We start from the raw sequence: 19,989 nt of genomic DNA, 5'->3' as shown, positions 1-19,989 counted from the left end.
AATGGAATACTAAGCAGCAAAGTGGCATTGTTTTTATATGTATTAGATGCATTGTTTTGAAAATATGCCTATTGTGTTTTGAATTTGCTGTTTTGAAAGTCTGAATGAATTCACAGGAAGTTGTTAATAGTGGGTTATTTGAGAAATGGGAATGAGGGCTGAGGGCCTTTAAATTCCTATCTCATACACTTAGGAATTGTTTAAACTTTTTGTTGTTGTTGTTAGGAAGATTCACCCTGAACTAATATCTGTGCCAATGTTCCTCTGTTTTGTACGTGGGACGCCTCCACAGCACGGCTCATGTGTGGAATATGTCCGTGCCCAGGATCTGAACCTGTGAACCCAGGCTGCCAAAGTGGAGCATGTGGAACTTTAACCACTCGGCTAAGGGGCCAGCCCCTGTTTAAACTTTTCATTTCAGTATTTCTGAATGGCCTTCAGTAGAGCATTCAAGCTTTAAGGTCCTCTAAAATCTATCCCCAATTTATCATTCTAACCTTATCTCCTTATCATTGTGGCCAGTGACACAACTATGACCCTGCTTCTCTCTTGCTTAAAACTCTTGAGAATTCCCTAGGGGCCTTAGGAGAAGGTCCAACTTCTTCACATGGTTTATGAGGACTTTCATAATCTTGACTCTATTTCTCCAGAAGAGACTCCTCCCTTTCTTCTGGAGAACTCCGTTTCAGCCGTTTATCCTCTCTTGAGTCCTGAAATGTATCCTGTCCTCTCTGTCTCAGGGTCATTGGGCACACCATTCCCATCATTGTCTTCACTGCCTAACGAACCTCTACTTGCTTGGCAGTAGATCTCAGCTTAGACACCACTTCTTCGAGGAAATCTTCCCTGCCTCCCTGCCCCCAAATTTGGGTACGGTACCCAACCTATGTGTTTCTATATTGACTTTGTTATAGAATTAAGCATGTTGCTTTTATTTGCATGTTTACTTGTCTTTATCCTCTGCAATTTTGTAAAATCTGAGAGGGTGGGAATTGTGTCCAATTTACCATTTTATCTCCAACCCTGTGGAAAGGTGACTTGACTTGTTCATGGGTTTGAATACAGGTCTACTTAACTCTACATAACTTAACTCTAGCTCTCAACCTGTTATAAGTTGAATTGCGTCCCTTCAAAAGACATGTTGAAGTTCTAACTCCCAGCGCTACCTCAGAATGTGACCTTATTTGGAAATAGGGTCATTATAGATGTAACTGATTAAGATCAGGTCACACAGGAGTAGGGTGGGCCCTGGTGTCCTTATAACAAGACAGCATGTGGAGCCACAGAGAGATTGCTATGTGATGACCCAGGCGGAGATTGGAATGATGCAGCTGCAAGCCGAGGAATGGCAAGGTTTGACAGCGAGCCACCAGAAGCTAGGAAGAAGCAAGGAAACATTTCCCTTAGGTTTCGGAGGGAGCACGGCATTGCCAAAACCTTGAATGTGGACTGCTAGCCTCCAGAACTGTGAGACAATACATTTCTGTTGTTTTAAGCCAGCCGGTTTGTGGTACTTTATTATGGGAGTCCTAGAAAACTAATACAACGCTTATGCATACGTCAGTTACTTAGTAAATATCTGCTGACTGACCAAATGAACTTCTGAAAAATGAACTAGAGTTTGCCATTTCGCTATGTGAGATCAGAGTTACCATTAGTAGAATTCATAAGCTATCCATTTTTATTTATTTATTTTTTTGAGGAAGATTAGCCCTGAGCTAATATCTGCTGCCAATCCTCTTCTTCTTGCTGAGGTAGACTGGCCCTGAGCTAACATCCATGCCCATCTTCATCTACTTTATATGTGGGACGCCTGCCATAGTGTGGCTTGATAAGCGGTGCGTAGGTCCACACCTGGGATCCGAACTTGCGAACCCTGGGCCGACGAAATGGAACATGTGAACTTAAGTGCTGCGCCACCGGGCTGGTCCCCAAAAGCTATCCATATTTAGTTGATAAAAAGTGCACCTTTACCTGTCCAAAACACCATACATTAGTGTACTTAAAATTGTTACATCTTCATAAGGAAGATGTCTATTATGAAATCTAGAAAAATCTTTTCAGAATAAGAATACCTCACCTGTAAAAACATCATGAATAATGCTGTTATCTGACAATCTTGATAGATTTCCAGATTCTGTAGGTGTCTGTAAAACTCCAGTAATGGTGAGATTGTGGTAATAATAGTAGATCCTATGTTTGTCCCATAGTATGAATTCTGGCATTGCTGAATACAGAAAACGTGGAATTAAAAAGCTGTCAATAGCGACATCTAATGCAAAGTCTTGGTGTGCCCACTCTTTGGAATCTTCGTTATATATCACAAGGTAAACCTTTTTGCTAACTGTACATGTAACGCAGTAATTTAATAACAAGGCAAGTTCCAAAGGGTGCGCCGTATACTCAACATTGTGTATAGTCAGAGTAGTAGCTGGTGATATATTTAGAAGTTTTTTCAGGTTTTCAGTAGTTATTATTTTGACAAATTTAAGACCAGTATATCCAAGATAAACTTCATTTTCTGTCCAGATTGCCATGCTGCTTCTTCCTCTTTTGGCCTGTGACAAAATTGAAAATAATTAGAAAATCTTTGATGTTAGGGACAGCCCTAACAATTTCTGTCTTCTAATTTGCTATATGGGAAGAGGAATCCATCATAAACATATTAGATGGGAATTCCAGGGAGCCCCAGCTGTGGAATGAGTTTTCACCCACCCACAAGCTCTTTTCCATAGGTCTTCACTTAGGGCTTGGATGTAGGAAGCCAAAGTTCTTGGGGCAGGGCAGGAGAGCTGAGAGATCCCCCTGAGGCATTCAGAGCCTCTCCCAAATATAAAGCAATAACCTTCTGAAGATAGGGAGGAGGCGGGCAGCAAGGCAGCAAAGTTGAGAGAAATCCATCTGCCTTCTGGATTCTCAGCTACCATACCCAGGAGAGTGGGACAGGAGAACTGAGAAAAACTCTCCTGAGACATGCTTGGCCTCTACCCAGAGCTACCCAAAGCAGTTTACTTGCCAAGATTAGGGGCAGGGAAGCAGGAGAGAGAGAGAGAGATTTCCCAAGGCACAAAGATCCAGGGCAGATGAGAGAGGAAAGAGAATTCCTCAGCAATCAAAGCTAGCAGTGACAGCTCTCCCAGAGTTTGGAAAGCTGGTGGCTCAGTTATAAAGTATGAAGAGATCTCTAGAATCTTGTCAGTGCTAACATCCCAAGCATGGCCAAAGAGAAAAAAACTATGATAAAACACTGAAGGATCTAGTGGAAAAGATGGGCAACATGAGTGCAGAGATGGGAAATTTCAGCTGAGATATGTAAATGATAAAAAAGAACAAAATGGGCTGCTGGCCCTGTGGTGTAGTGGTTTATCTCACGCACTCTGCTTTGGTGACCTGGGGTTTGCAGGTTCAAATCCTGGGCATGGATCTACACCTGCTCATCAAGCCATGCTGTGGTGCCATCCCACATACAAAATAGAGGGAGATTGGCACAGACGTTAGCTCAGTGACAATCTTCCTCAAGAAAAAAAAAGAGGAAGACTGGCAATGGATGTTAGCTCAGGGAGAATCTTCCTCTTCGAAAAAAAAAGAACAACAAAATGGAAATGCTAGAAATAAAAAAAATATGATATCAAGAACAGAGAAATTATTAGATAGATTTAAGAGAAAGCTGGGAAAAGCAGTGGAAAAGAGTGGTGAACTTGAAGACAGATTAATAGCATGTATACAAACTTAAATACAAAGAAAAAACCAGGGCAAAAGAAATAAACAAGTCACCTAAGATCTGTGGAACAATATTAATTGGTCTCATTTATGTGTTTTAAATCCTAGAAGGAGAGGAAAAAGAGAATGGTGCAGAAGAAATATTTGAAGGGATAATGTCTAAGAATATCTCCAAATTAATGAAAGATGTAATTCTAGAAATCCAAGTTCAGTTGAACCTCAAACAGGATACATACAAAGGAAATCACACCTGGATACATAATAAAAGTGCTGAAAACCGAAGATAAAGAGCCAATTCTAAAAGCAGCTACAGCTAAGATATTATATATATGAGAACAACGACATGAGTAATGGCTGACTTCTTACCAAAAATGATGGAGGCCATAACATAATGGAATGATGTCTTTATAAATTGCTTTAGAAACAACAAAAAACAACAAAAATCGCCTGTTATCTTATACTTCCTGTATTCTGTGAGACAGTCCTTCAAAAATGAAGGCAAAAAATAAAGACACTTTTGTACAGACAAATGCTGAGAGAATTTGCAATATGGGAAATTTTAAAAAGGTTTTTCAGTCTGAAGGGAAATGAAATCAGGAGGAACTCTGGATGTGCAGACAGAAATAAAGCATACCCAGGAAGATGTATATAACAGATTTATTTTGCTATCAGCTCATCTATATATCTATTTATCTTTATGACAACTGACTTTTTAAAGCAAAAATATTAACAAATATCAATAACTATTTTGGGATGTATAGCATATTTAGAAGTAAAATATGAGACAAGAGCACAAAGGGTGGGTGGGGTATGAATGGAATTGTGCAGTTCTAAGGTTCTTACACTGTTGTGAAGTACATATTATTTGAAATTAGATTCTGATGAATTAAAGATGATTGTTATAAAGCCAAGTGTAACCACTAAAAAAATGGCTTTGAATAAAAACTCAATATAGGAGACAACATAGAAATACTGAAAAATACATGATTCATCCAGAAGAAGACAAGAAAGGAGAAACAAAGGAACAAAGAAAAAGTGAGATTAATGGAAACAAATGCCAGAATGGTAGACTTAAACTCAACCATAGCAATAGTCATATTAAATCTAAGTGGGCTAAATACCACAATTTAAAAGCAGGAATTGTCTCACTGGAGAAAAGGCAAGTGCAGTTTGTAAGAAAGGTAAAGTCACAGGTTGATAGTAAAAAGATAAACATACAGCATACAAACACAACACATAAGAGAGCTGGCACAGCTGTGTTATTATTATACATAGATAAATAAAGCCCAAACGAAATATCACTTCACATCCGCTAAAAGAGCTTCGGTAATAAAGATTGGACACACTAAAGGTTGGTGAGATGTGGAGCTAAGTGAAAAAAGCTGCTATAAATATTTTATAATGTCTTAATTACTACAGCTTCATAATAAATTTTGATACGTGGTAAAAGCACTCCTTTGCTACCCTATGCCCTCCAAATCCTCAGCTCTTTATCCTTTCACATGTATTTTAGAATCAGTTTATTTCGTTCCACAAAGTAACATTGGGATTTTCATTGGAATTGCATCAAATATATAGACAAATTTGAGAAGAAATGAAAATTTTATAATATTGTGTTTCTACTCATGAACATGATATAACTATTTAGTTATTAATATTTTTGATAATATTTTATTTTTATCTCCACCGAGATCTTGTACCCTTTTAGTGACATTTATTTCCAGATATCTGTAATTTTTTTTGTTCTATCTTGAATTTCTGCATGACTTTTAGAATCAGCTTCTCAATTTCTATAAAAATCCCATGGAGATTTAATTGCTGTTGTGCTGAATTTCTCAAGAACTGACATTTTAAGAGTATTGACTCTTCTCACCCATGACATGATATATGTCTCCATTTAAGTCTTATTTCACTCAGTAATGTTTTATAGTTTTTAAGTGTATAAATTTGCACCTCTTTTTGTCAGATCTATCCCTAAGTATTTAATATTTTTAAATTGTAAATAGTATTTTTGAAAATTTAAATTTATGATGGTTCATTTGTATGTTTGTGTATTTCATAGACAAAATTAAATGGTTTTTATATTTCATATAGAAATTTAATTGATTTTTTTATATTAATCTTGCATCCTGCAATCTTGGTAAACATACTTATTAGCCTTGATAGGTTTTGTATAGATTCCATCAACTTTTCTACATCTAATAATGTTGTTTTGTGAATAAAGACAGTGTTACTTCTTCCTTTCCAATATCGACGCATTTTATTTGTTTCTTGAGTGCAAGAACTGCCAGTCCAATGTGGAATAGATGTGGTGTGAGCAGACATTCTTGCCTTGTTCTTATTTTAAGCGAGAAAGGCAAGAAAGAAGCAAAGGAACAAAGAAAAAACGATGCTAACAGAAAACAAATACCAAAATGGTAGTAGACTTAAACCTAGCAGCAGCAATAATTACATTAAATCTACGTGGACTAGATAGTCTCCTGTCATCACGTTAAATCTACGTGGACTAGATAGTCTCCTGTCATCACGTTAAATCTACGTGGACTAGATAGTCTCCTGTCATCACGTTAAATCTACGTGGACTAGATAGTCTCCTGTCATCACGTTAAATCTACGTGGACTAGATAGTCTCCTGTCATCACGTTAAATCTACGTGGACTAGATAGTCTCCTGTCATCACGTTAAATCTACGTGGACTAGATAGTCTCCTGTCATCACGTTAAATCTACGTGGACTAGATAGTCTCCTGTCATCACGTTAAATCTACGTGGACTAGATAGTCTCCTGTCATCACGTTAAATCTACGTGGACTAGATAGTCTTCTGTCATTACGTGCAATGTCAGCTACAGGTTTTTCATAATCGTCCATGTTAAGTTGAGGAAGTTCTCTTTTATTTTGCTGATTTTTAAAACTAATTATGTATGTTGGATTTTGTCAAACACTTTTGACAAAATTGTGTTGGATTTTTTCAAATATTTTTGTGGTCATCTATTGAGATGATCATATGGTTTTTCTTTTGTTGTTTTATAATATGGTGAATTACATTGATTGATTTTCTGTTGTTAACCACCCTTTCATTGCTAGGATAAACCTTACCTGGTCATGATGTGTTTTCCTTTTTATATAATATTGGGTCTGGTTTTCCAAAATTTTGTTTAGGAGCTTTAAATCTTTGTTTAGAGAGATATTGGTCTATAATTTTATATTCTTGTGATGTGTTACTGTTGGTTGTGGTGTGAAATAATGCTGGCCTCATAGAGTAAATTGGGACCTATTACCCCTCTTTAATTTTCTGAAAGAGTTTAGAAGTGGTGTCATTTATTTTTTAAATATACAGTAGAATTCACCAGTGAAATCCTCTTGACCTAGAGTTTTCATTGTGGGAAGGTTTTTAAAGCTTTTAAAAAATAAATTCAATTTCTTTAATTGATATAGGGGTATTCATGTTATCTATTTCCTCTTAAAGAGGCTTTGGTAGGGGCTGGCAGGTGGCGCAGGGTTAAGTTCACAAATTTTGCTTTGGTGGCCCAGGGTTTGCTAGTTCGGATCCCAGGTGTGGACATGGCACCGCTTGGCAAGCCATGTTGTGGCAGGCCTCCCACATAGAAAGTGGAGGAAGATGGGCACGGACATTAGCTCATGGCTAGTCTTCCTCAGCAAAAAGAGGAGGCTTGGTAGCAGATGTTAGCTCAGGGCTAATCTTCCTCAAAAAAAAAAAAAAAAAAGAGGCTTTGGTAGTTTGTGTCTTTCAAGATATCTGTCCATTTGATTTATGTTTTTAAATTTGCTTTAAATTTGTTTTAACTTTGTATTTAATGTTATTTATAACATTCTTTTATTATCTTTTTAATAGCAGTAGACTTTGTAGTGATTCCACTTCTTTTCATCCTAATATTGGTCATTTGTGTCTTCTCTTTTTTTATCCTTAGTCTGACTAAAAAGTTATCAATTTTATTGACCTTCTCCAAGAACTAGCTTTTTGGTTTTACTGATTTTCTTGCAGTTTTTCTGTTTTCTATGTCATTAATTTACCCAACGATTTTTTTATTATTTCCTTTCTTCTATTTATTTTTGGTTTAATTTGTGTTCCTTTTGTTGTAGTTTCTTAATGTGGAAGCCGAGATCATTGATTTGCGACATTTTTTCTTTTCTAATATAGGGGATTAATACTATAAATTTTCCTCTAAGTACCTCTTTAGTAGTACCCCACCAATTTTGACATGTTCTGTTTTCATTTTCTCTCAGTTCAAAAACACTTTCTAATTAGTTTTGAAAATTTATCCTTTGACTCATAGATTATTTAGAAGTGTGTTATTTAGTTTCCTAATATCTTGGGGATATTGCAGATATCTTTTTGTTATCATTCCTAGTTTAATTCCATTGTTGTTAGAGAACATACTTTGTATGATCTGGATACTTTTAAACATATCAAGACTTGTTTTATGGCCCAGAACACGAGCTATCGTGGTAAATATTACATGTACATTTGAAAAGTATGTGTATTTTGCTATTGTTGGCTGTTCTATACATGTCAATTTGACCCAGATGGTTGATAGATAGTGTTGTCTACGTCTTCTACACCCTTACTGATTTTCTATTTGTTCTGTCAGTTATTGAGAAGAAGTGTTGAAGCACTTGACTATAATTGTGGTTTTATCTGTTTCTCCTTCAAGTTCCACATTTTGCTTCATGTATTTTGAAGCTCTGTAATTAGGTTCATAGACATTTATGATTTTTATGTGCTCTTGATGAATTGTTATTATGAAATGACCCTCTTTATCCCTGGTAATATTCTTTGCTATGAAATATACTTTAATACCAATACAGCTCCTCTAGCTTTCTTTCTTTTTTTTTTTGAGGAAGATTAGCCCTGAGCTAACTGCTGCCAATCCTCCTCTTTTTGCTGAGGAAGACTGGCTCTGAGCTAACATCCATGCCCATCTTCCTCTCTTCATATGTGGGACGCCTACCACAGCATGGCTTGCCAAGTGGTGCCATGTTCGCACCCGGGATCCAAACCAGCGAACCCCAGGCCGCCGAAGTGGAACGTGTGCACTTAACCGCTGCACCACTGGGCTGGCCCCAACCTCTAGCTTTCTTTTAATTGATGTTATCATGTACACTTTTGTCTATCCTTTTATTTTATGCTATTGTGACTTAATGTTTAAATGTTTCTTGTAGGCACCATCTAGTTGGGTCTTGCTCTTTTTAATCAATCTGATCATTTCTGCCAACTGGAATGTTTGGGTCATTTACATTTAATGTGATTATTTATATGGTTAGGTTAACTCTATCATCTTGCTACTTGTTTTCTACTTGTGTCAGCTTTTCTTTGTTTCCTTTTCTCTTCTTTTGGATTAACTGAATATTTTTTATGATCATGTAGATATAACTTTTATTTTGTCATTTTAGTGGATGCATTAGGGTTTATAGTACACATCTCTAATCTCTCACAAATCTTTAAGTGCATTATACCACTCTAAATGTAGTATAAGAGCATTACAAAAATATATTTCCACTTTTTCCGTCATATTTTTTTTTACATATATTAACTCCACACTTCATTGTTACTATTTTTGTTTAAACAATCACTTATCTTTTAAATAGATTTAAATAATAAGGGAAAACATTATACATGTAATCTTATAGTTACCATTTCTAATGACTTTCACATCTTTGTTTAGATCCATATTTCCTTCTGGTATAATTTCGCTTCTGTTTGAAGGGCTTGCTTTAACCCATTTATTCCTGTGGGTCTGCTGGTGATGAATTAACTCAGCTGTTGTATGTGTGAAAGAGCATTTTGCCTTCTTTTTTGAAAGATATTTTCATAGCTATAGAATTCTGGTTTGACAGGTTTAAAAAATATTTTATTTATTTTTTTTCTGCTTTATCTCCTCAAATCCCCCCTGGTACATAGTTGTATATCTTAGTTGTGGGTCCTTCTAGTTGTGGCAAATGGGACGCCACCTCAAAGTGGCCTGATGAGCAGTGCCACATCTGTGCCCAGGATCCGAACCAATGAAATCCTGGGCCTCCACAGCGGTGCGCGTGAACTTAACCACTCGGCCACAGGGCCGGCCCCTAAAAAATATTTTAAAGATGTTGCTCTATTGTCTTCTCACTTGCATTGTTTCCAGTGAGAAATCTGATGTCATCTTTGTTCTTTTGTATGTAACATTTTTTATTCTTCTGGCTGCTTTTAAGATTTTCTCTTTATAATTAGTTCCAAGCAATTTGATTATGTGCCTTGGCATAGTTTTCTTCATATTTCTTGTGCTTGGGGTTCACTGGGAATCTTAGATCTTCAAGTTTTACTTTTAATCAAATTTAGAACATTTTGGCCATTAATTTTTCAAAAAAAATTTTTTCTGTCCCTCCTCCCCTCCTTCAGAGATCCCAAGTACCTCCTGTCGGGCTGCTTGAAATTTCCCAATCACTGTGATACTCGTTTCATTTTATTTTTTTGGGTGAGGGGGTGTTTGTTCTCTCTGTATTTCACTTTGGATAGCTTCTACTGCTATGTTTTCATGTTCATTAATCCTTTCTTCTATAATGTCTTCTGGTAATGCCATTTAGCGGCCTTTTTTTTTTTTTTTAAAGGTCTCAGACATAGAAGTTTAAATCACTAGAAGTTTGGTTTAGGTATTTTTTGTATGAAATATTTTATCTCTACTTTATGTGCTCATTTTTTCCTGTAGCTTTTGAATATGTCAAATATAGTTATATAACTCTTTTAATGTCCATATCTGCTAATTCTAACATCTGTGTCAGTTTGGGTTCAATTTTGATTGGTTTATTTTTCTCCTCATTATGGGTCATATTTTCTTGTCCCTTCTATGTCTGGTGTTTTTGATTGTATGACAGAAATGTTGAGAAACGACTCAACTGTGTTGAGTGCTGAATATTTTTAAATAAATGTTCTTGAGTTTTGTTTTGAGACGTAATTAAATTACTTGGAAACAGCTGGATCCTTTTGGGTCTTGTTTTTAAGATTTGTTACATGGGACCAGAGAAGCATTTAGTCTAGTGACAATTATTCCTCAGTATTGAGGCGAGAACCTTCGAACACTCTACCCAGTCCTCCATGAATCGTTCTCCGTGTTTTCAGTCTGGCTGGTTAGAACAGGTACTATTCCCATCCCTGTGTGACCCAAGAATTCTATTCCCTAGTCCTTTCAGCTGGTTCTTTCTCCACACTTGAATAGTTTCCCCTCACATATTAGTATTCTGCTCAATGCATGAGGGGAACTCTTTGCAGATCTCTGAAATTCTGTGTGGAGCTCTTTTATCTCTGATATTCTGCTTTGCAAACTCCAGCCACCTTAGTCTCTCCTGACCATCAGCTCCACTTCCTCAACTCAGGGAATCTGCTGGATTCTGCCTGGGTTTCCCACTTCACTCTTCCATGATCTGGGAAATTTCTAAAGAAATTAAGTGAGGCAATTTCAGGGCTCGTCTTGATTTCCAATGTCTCGAGAAGCATTGTTTCATATATTCGTTCAGTTTGTTTTGGTTGTCATTATTTCATGCAGGAGGGTAAATATATAGTTTTTGTTTTTTATTCAATCTTGACCAGGAAATTTCTAATATAAGCATTAAATGCTATAAATTTCCCTCTAAGCACTGCTTTAGTAGCATTCCACAAAATTTGATATCTTATATTCTCATTTTCATTCAGTTAAAAGATTTTCTAATTTCCTTTGAGATATTCTATTTAACTCATAAATTATTTAGAAGTGTGTTGTTTAATTTCTAAGTATTGGGGTATTTACAGATATATTGCTGCTATTGACTCCTAGTTTATTTCAGTTGTCATTAGAGAACATACTTTATATAATTTAAATTCTTTTAAATTTGTTGAGGTTTGTTTTATGACTCATTATATAGTCTATCTTGGTAAATATTCCATGAACACTTGCCAAGAACATGTAATCTGCTGTTAGTGGGTAGAATGTTCTGTAAATATCAATTAGATTCAGTTGGTTAGTCAGTTCTTCTATAATCTTGTCTAATTTCTGCTGTTATCTTCAACTATAACTACAGATTTGTCCATTTCTTCTTTCAATACCATTAGTTTTAATATGTTGTATTTTCATTTTCATTCAGTTAAAAATGAATTCTAATTCCTCTTGAAACTCTTTGCCCAAAAGGTTATTTAAATGTGTATTTGTAAAATTTCAAATACTTGAGGGCTTTCTACATCTTTAAAAAATTGATTTCTAGTTTATGTTAAAATCAGAGAACATACTCTGATTTCTAGTCTTTTAAATTTGTTAAAGTTTATTTTATGTTCCAAAATATAGTCTATCTTGGTTAATATTCCATGTCCACTTGAAAAAAAAATGTATTTTCTACTGTTGTTGGGTGGAATATATTCTACAAATATCTATTAGGTCAAGTTGTTTGAAGGTTAATACTAATAATATTTCAGGGCTCAGCAAACTTTTTCTGAAAAGGACTATATAGTAAATATTTTAGCTTTTGGGCCACATAGTCTCTGTTGCAAATTTTCATCAGTGTCGTAGTGTAAAAGCAGCTAGAGATAATACAGAAACAAATGAGCATGGCTATGTTCCAATAAAACTACAAAAAAGTGGCAGGCTGGATGTGGCTGATGGTGACAGTTTTCTGACCCGTGGTATTGTTTATCCTCATATATCCTTGCTGATTTTTTAAATTTTCATTATTTTTTACTGAAAAAGGAGTGTGGAAATTGTCTAATAAATTTTTGGATTTATCTGTTTCTCTTTTCAATTCAAATAATATTGGTTCATGTATTTTGAAGCTCAGTTGTTAGGTGGAAACACAGTTAGTATGGTTATGTCTTTTTGATGAATTGACCCTTTTATCATTATATAATATCCCTCTTTTATCCCTGATTGCTTTCCTAGTTTGTCTGCTATATTAATAAAGCCACTCCAGCTTTCTTTTAATTAGTGTTTGCATGGTATATCCTTTTTCACAGTTTTACTTTTAATCCAACTAGATTGTTATATTTAAAGTGGGCTTCTTAGAGGAAGCATACAATTTGGTCTTTTTTAAAAAAAATCCAATTTGACAATCTCTGCCTTTTAATCAGTGTTCTTGGGTCTTGTACGTTTAATAAAATTATTGATATATTTTTATTAAGCTCTGCCATTTTATTGTTTTCTGTTTGTATCCTCTGGTTTTTGTCCCAGTGTTTCCCTTTTCTGCCTTCTTTTGGATTATTTAAATTTTTTTTTAAGTATTCAATTTTAACTTATCTATTAGATTATTTTACTCTATCTTGTCTAATTTTTTTGTAGTTGCTCTATGGGTTACAACATATGCACTTAACTTTTCACAGCCTACTTAGAATTAATACTTTAACATTTCAAGTGGAATGAAGAAATCTCACTACCCTATAGGTCCCTTTACCCTTCCTCATTTATATCATAATTGTCATATGTATTATATCAACATACATTAAAAACCCCACCAGAAAATATTATATGTTTTAAGTTTTGCTTTTACCTTTCATACATATTTTGAGGAACTTAAGGGTATAAAAATAATCTCTTATATTTACCTGTATGTCTATCATTTCTGTTGCTCTTTATTCATTCCTGAAGTTTTAAATTTCCCATTTCCCTTCCACCTGATAAGCTTCATTAGGCACTTATTTTTTTTAAAGCAGGTCTGCTGGTAACAAATTCTCTTTGTTTTCCTTCATCTGAGAATATCTTTATTTCTGTTTAATTCTTGAAAGACATTTTTTTCTGGAAAGAGAATTCTAGGTTCTTTCTTTTTTTCAGCACTTTAATAATATTGCTCCATTGCCTTCTGTCATCTGTGGCTCCTCATGAGAAATCTGCCATGACTTGAGTAATTCTTCTCTTATATATGATGTGTCATTTTTCTCTGGCTACTTTCAAGTTTTTTTTCTCTTTAGTTTTCAGTAGTTTGATTATGATTTTCATAGCAATTATCTTGTTTGGAGTTTGCTGAGCTTCATAACTCCGTAAGTTTATATCTTTTGCCAAACATGGCAAGTTTCTAGACATTATTTATTCGGATATTTTTTCTACATGATACTCTTTCTCCTCTCCTTCTTGGACTCCAGTGACATGAATGTTAGACTTTTTGGTATCATCCCACAGGTCTCTGAGGCTTGATTCAATTTTGACAAATTTTTTCTATTGTTTAGATTGGAAAATTTCTATTGATGTAACTTCAGTCTTATTGACTGTTTCCCCTGTCATGTCATCTCCATTCTGCTCTTGAGTGCATCTAATAAATTTTTATTACAATTATTCTACTTATATTCTAAAATCTCTGGGTTTTTTTTCTTCTTCTCGCCAAAGCCCTGCAGTACATAGTTGTGTATATTCTAGTTTAGATTCTTCTGGCTCTGTCATGTGGGATGCTGCTTCAACATGGCTTGATGAGTGGTGCTAGGTCCGTACCCAGGATCTGAAATGGCAAAACCCTGGGCCACTGAAGCAGAGCATGCAAACTTAACTACTTGGCCACAGGGCCAGCCCCTAAAATCTCTGGTTTTGATTCACAAAGTAGTTTAAAAAAACTTGTTCTTGAGGATAGTTTCATTGAATATATATAATTTTAGGTTGACAATAACTTTATCTCAGTTATTTGAGTATTTCACTATCTTCTGGCTTCTATCAATCCTGTCTCGTTTTATTGTGTTCGTTTGTAATTTGTCTTTTCTGTCTGGATACTTTAATATCTCTTGTTAGTCTTTGATACCCTGCAATTGCATTATTTTGTGTCTAAGTGGGTTTCCTTTTTTCCTATATCAATTGGGATTTATTAGTATTTCTGGATTGAGGATTGATACCTTTCTTTTAGTCTGAAATCTCAGCTGTTTACTATTTTCTCTAATCTTTTATTTTGGACTTCTGGTTTAAATATATGTTGGATCTCCTCTTTTCTATTTTCTCCTTCATCTCCGTTACTCTCTTTTTCTTGTTTTCTATTCCTTTTTCTCTCAGTTTTTCATTTTGTTTAATTTCTTATCTAATTTATAATGCATTAGTCATTTTTCTTGTATCCAATCTTCTATTTAAGGTGTCAATTGAATTTTACATTTCAATTGTTATTAGTTTTACCTAAGTTTATTACATAAAATATAATAAACATTTATTTTTACATTTTAAAAAATTTGAAATATAATCCACACAGAAAATAGACCAAATAGAAATAAACATAGCTGAAAGATTTATCACAAAGCAGTAGGCTGCGTATGACTATACAGATTAAGAAACAGAATATTATCAGAACTTCCAAACGCCACCCATGCTGTCTTCCAATCGCTGCATCTTTCTTTTCCAGGATAACTACTATCCTAAATTTTATGGTAATGACTTCCTTGCTTTTAGTTTTACTCATTGCTTTGTCATTTGATAGATTCCTTTTTCCTTATGTTTTCCATTTATTTAAACACATTAAAGATATTTTATATTCTGTCAGTTCCAATGCCTGATTTCCTTACAGGAATGATTCTGCTCTTTGTTGTTTCTGCTGACTCTCTTGGCATCTTGTTTCTTCATTTGTTTTGCTATTTTTCAATGTGAGTTTAATTTTGTCAGAAAGTTATTCATGGAAAATTTTCAAAGCCTAACTTGAGGGTTTATTTCTCCGTAAAGAACTCATGTTTCCTTCTGCTTGGTGCTAGGCTTAATGTCTTTTTAGAACCACATAAGTACTGTGAATTTGGGCCCCAAAGTACATGTGGGTTGGCTTCCGATCATGAATTCCAAAGACAGACTTTTTCTCTCCTTCTAAGAGTTAAAGCTGGGGCTGGCCCAGTGGCACAGTGGTTAAGTTCATACGTTCTGCTTTGGTAGCCCAGGGTTCGCCAGTTCAGATCCCTGGTGTGGACACGGCACTGCTTGGCAAGCCATGCTGTGGCAGGCATCCCACATATAAAGTAGAGGAAGATGGGCACGGATGTTAGCTCATGGTCAGTCTTCCTCAGCAAAAAGAGGAGGATTTGCAGCAGATGTTAGCTTAGCGCTAATCTTCCTCAAAAAAAAAAAAGAGTTAACACTAAGACAGACTTAATTATATAGGGAAATTTTTGAAGCTTCTTGTTTTAGGCAAAAATTATTACCAGATGCCCTACCTTGCTCAGGCCCAAAAGTTTGTCTCCAAGTACCAGAAGTCTAAATATCTAGAATCAGCATATGGCCTCAGGGCAGCTTAGATTTTGGAATTTGCTTCTGCCTCTGGTTTAGTGCTCCAGGACTCCCCCTTCCACTCTGGATTTCCCTTACTTCTGTGTAAGATCAGCTATGTGCTTAGAAGAAGGTTTAACATTTTTATGCAGCATCTTAGGTGTTTTGTAATGTGATAGCATCAGGATATCTTATTCACTATATTGTCAGAAATGAAAGAGTTAATTCATATTTAAAAGCACATAGAGTCTTTGTTTGGGGAAAATAAGTTTTGAACTTTTTGCCCATTTCAAGGTAAAACAAAACTCTCATAATATGACTAAGTGACTCGGCAAAATAATATACAAGGTTCATTTTATCCTCTATTATTGGAGGTACAGCTCTGTAAAGAGATCTCTGAGAAGTTAGGTCTGGAAAATAAAGCTATTTACAACCATAAATAAAATAACTCTGTAAAGAGTTGCATAGTATAGTCTGATATATCACTGAATCAAATAGAATGGTAAATATATCTAAATGTGTAGGTATAATATACATATGCATAATCTTTTACTAACCTTCATTAAATATCTGACCCAACACCATTTTCTTGATGTAATGCCAATAATTCCACCATCAGGAAGATCTACATTTCTTCCCAGTCTTGTAAATTCATGAAAACTTTTTACGTAAAGAATACCATTTATTAGAAAAAATATTCCATCCTGTGATAGGTTCATATCAGACACACTGTGTCTCTCATCGTCAGTCAGAATGTTTGGAGGCACTCTGACTCTGGTCCAAGTCCGGAATGAATCATTTGTTTGAAAGGTCTCCATATCGGCTACCACAACAACAAATGAAAGAACACAATCATACCAGTCTGCCATTAACTGACTACCACGTGGTGAGGAGATCGGTAAAGAACCAGGGATCTCAGGGATGGTCAACAAAGGAACAGTCAGCAAGAAAAGAAAATCTGCAATGAAGCAATCTTGAAAAGCCACTTGATTTCCTCTAATCTCCTTTAGCATGTCACCTGCTGTCATTGGTACTGAGATATGCCACGTCCTAAGAAGAGAAAAATAGAAAATATAAGAATAAAATGGTCTCTTTCTCTCTTCTCATCCTTTTGCACAGTACTGAATTTATCATCTTTTTACAAGTTTTTATTTTTATCAACATAAATCTGGGTAAAACAAATCAAATAGTACTAAGATGCTATTATTGCCCCATTTCCCCTCATTCTTCACTCTTGTTCCCAAAGGAAAACAATATTGACTCTTAAGCTCTTTCTTTTGTGATGTGTCTCCATATTCTCAAATATTCTTATATTGCTCTCAATATATAATTTTTATACATTATCTATGGGCTTCTTATATGACAGATGAAGATGTTCTCTCATATAATATACCTACCCATACATCTTTTCCTCTTCTTTCAAACTAATATGACAATGTTTAGCTAAATCTATAGTGTTTACATTGTTATTACTATGTAAATATTTTTTACTACTGAGCCAGTTATTATACTATGATTACCTTTTCTTTCATATTTATATTTATTTACAATAGTTCCACTGGAGTTAATAATTATTTCATTTTGGAAACGTGTTTAGTTTTCTAAGTTTTCTATTAGGTAATTTAGATGGCACTCCATAATATTTTCCATGTGGTACATGCAGAGGCAATCTAGTGCTTGTTTCCTGGGATTTCCCTTCATTACTCTCTGGATTAAAGCCACCATTTACTGGATCCAATGCTTTGATCTTTCTTGTTTTGCTAAAGCATATTCTTGAGTACCTCTCTGTGAACGGGTAGATGAACATAAATCTTTTGAGACCCTAAATATGCAAAAATATCTTTATTTTATACACTTGCTGGATAATTTGGTTAGCTGGAGACTTCAGAACTTTGAAGGCATTTTCTCCAGTCTTTTTGTATTTAGGTTTACTACAGAAAAGTCAGATGACACATTGATTCTTGTTATTACTTAAATGGGTTGCCTTTCTATAAGTTTTTAAGATCTTCCTTTTTTCTTGGTATTCTAAAATTTGACATGACTGGGTCTATCTTTTGAAGTGGACCCATAGAGAAATTTGTGAAAACAAACACTCTGATATACATCTTAGAAGTTATGAAAAGTTCTAAGGAGAGTTTCTCAGCAGGGAAATCCAGGATACATCAGGCTGTAGGATGTTCTGTAAATGCTTCTTGAGTTTCCTGTTTCCTCAATGAATACATATTGGGTTGGTGGTGCTGACATTTTACCCACTCAGAATGAGATCCTGCCAGGTCAAGAGGACCCCATGTTGGGGCAATTGTAGAGTTGTTATCAAACCTCTATGCCCTAAACCATGCCTTCATGAAATTTGGTGCATTTACTGCTTTTTTCAAGCCATACCACTGACTCTAACATTGGTTTCAAGGATAATTTTTTAAATCACCGGTACCATTTTGTTACATTGTCCACTGGCTATACAATAATCTCTTATATGCAGCGACACTACAACTAGGTATTGGTGGCTATTTTGTTTGAATAGATAATTGGTTATCTACATGGCTTAGGATGGACCCGCATTTAAGGCCTGGCCAGGGTATACTGAGCTTTTCAATTGTCTATGTCTATCATTTTGTTTTCAAATCTTTGACATTTTTTTTTTATCCTGACTAAACTTCTCAAATTTTTTTCTTACTTGTTTCCCATTTTATAGCCTTTTAATCTTCTTTTATGTTTATATCTTCTCCCATTTCTGTGAAGATGCTATTTATACTCTTTTGTGAAGGTTTCTTTTGCTCCCTGCTGTGTGCTGTTTCCTTTGAGTTCCATCGTTCTCTTTACTGATTGAGGTCTCTGACATTCATGCTGGAGGCCTTCTCTGTCTGCTGGTCCTTGGCTGTCCACTGTGTTTAAGAGAAGCAATAGCAAGCTGTGAGTCAGCTTTCAGGGGTACCTCTTACTCCCCTCGGGCCCCACTGTGCTTCTCTCCACCTGACTGCAGATTTGTGTTCTTTCAAGTAGGTCTGATCAGTTAATCCAAAGAAGAATCCACTTCTATCTTTCCAGGAGGATGTATGGCAGGTTTCTGTATTCAGGGAGCAGGCTGGAGGACAGGAGTGAAGGCACGCTGGGGTGTTCTCATCACTTTACAGTTCCCTCCTGCAAGCTCTTCATTAATGGAATTTCTGTGCTCCACTAAGTCAGTTACCAGCTCTCTCTCTGCTTTCTGTCCTCTGTTCTTGCTTCCCTCTCCATTGTTTGTCCTCATAGGCATGCAGTTTAAGAATTTTTCTCTCAGTCATATTAGAAAGATTATGGGAGAAAATAGAGATAAATAAATGTATTTTATCTGTCATGTTTTAATTTATTTTCTCTAAACTGAATTTCATTAAGTCATGTTCTGCTTAGGAACTTCAGTGGCCCTTTAATTATATCCAGGAGAAAATTTAAACTATTCCAAGTGATTTTCAGGGAATCTTCATATTTTTTCCTATTCAGTTTCACTCGCCATATTATATTTCAAGGGTGTTCTTTCTTTTTGCCTTTGCAAACTGTGTGCACTTTTCCCGTCTCTTGGGGTCCCCATTCCCTCTCCTCCATCTCTATATTCTACTTGTCCTTCAAGTCCTGCCCAAGAATTCTCTCTTCTATTTTGCTTTCCTCTTTTACCACGCAATATATCTTTTATAAAGATCATCTTTTCTAAACACATATTAGTCAATCATGTGGATGGCATTTTATGGCATCCAAGGCAACATTTTTTTTAATGGACCTTTGATATTCTCTACATACACATATTTTTTTATATTTCTTTAAACTATATGTTAAACTATATTAGACTATATTTCTTTAAATTGTGTGTGTGCATCATATAGCCTTTTGTATATGAATGTATTATATACACAAAAAATATATATACAGAAGACTATATGATGCACATACACAGTTTAAAGAATAATACTAAGATGAACACCTGTGTCCTAATACCTAGATCAAGAATCAGAACATTATCAATACCTTGGAAATTTCCTGTGTGTCTCTCCTTCTCCCTAGTCCTACCTGCTTACAGGTAATCACTGACATGATTTTGTAGTTGTATTTGTGTTTACATTCCTGTGCTTTTTAAAA

General features: G+C 35.3%; 1 protein-coding gene across 1 annotated transcript in view; it reads right to left on the bottom strand.

Moving 5' to 3' along the window:
• The window catches only part of CATSPERE (catsper channel auxiliary subunit epsilon), a 263,038-nt gene that overhangs the window by 99,756 nt on the left and 143,293 nt on the right, over positions 1 to 19,989 (bottom strand). The window contains exons 9-10 of the mRNA XM_044762713.2: positions 16,440 to 16,932; positions 2,081 to 2,558 (exon numbers count right to left, since the gene is read on the bottom strand). Of these exons, the coding sequence (XP_044618648.1) occupies positions 2,081 to 2,558; positions 16,440 to 16,932 (971 nt within the window). The remainder of the gene's footprint in view (positions 1 to 2,080; positions 2,559 to 16,439; positions 16,933 to 19,989) is intronic.

This window comes from Equus asinus, chromosome 30 (genome assembly GCF_041296235.1).
Source record: "Equus asinus isolate D_3611 breed Donkey chromosome 30, EquAss-T2T_v2, whole genome shotgun sequence".
Classification (NCBI taxonomy): Eukaryota; Metazoa; Chordata; class Mammalia; order Perissodactyla; family Equidae; genus Equus; species Equus asinus.
Note: the sequence above shows the minus strand (reverse complement) of the source record. Positions and strands in the feature narration are given on the sequence as shown.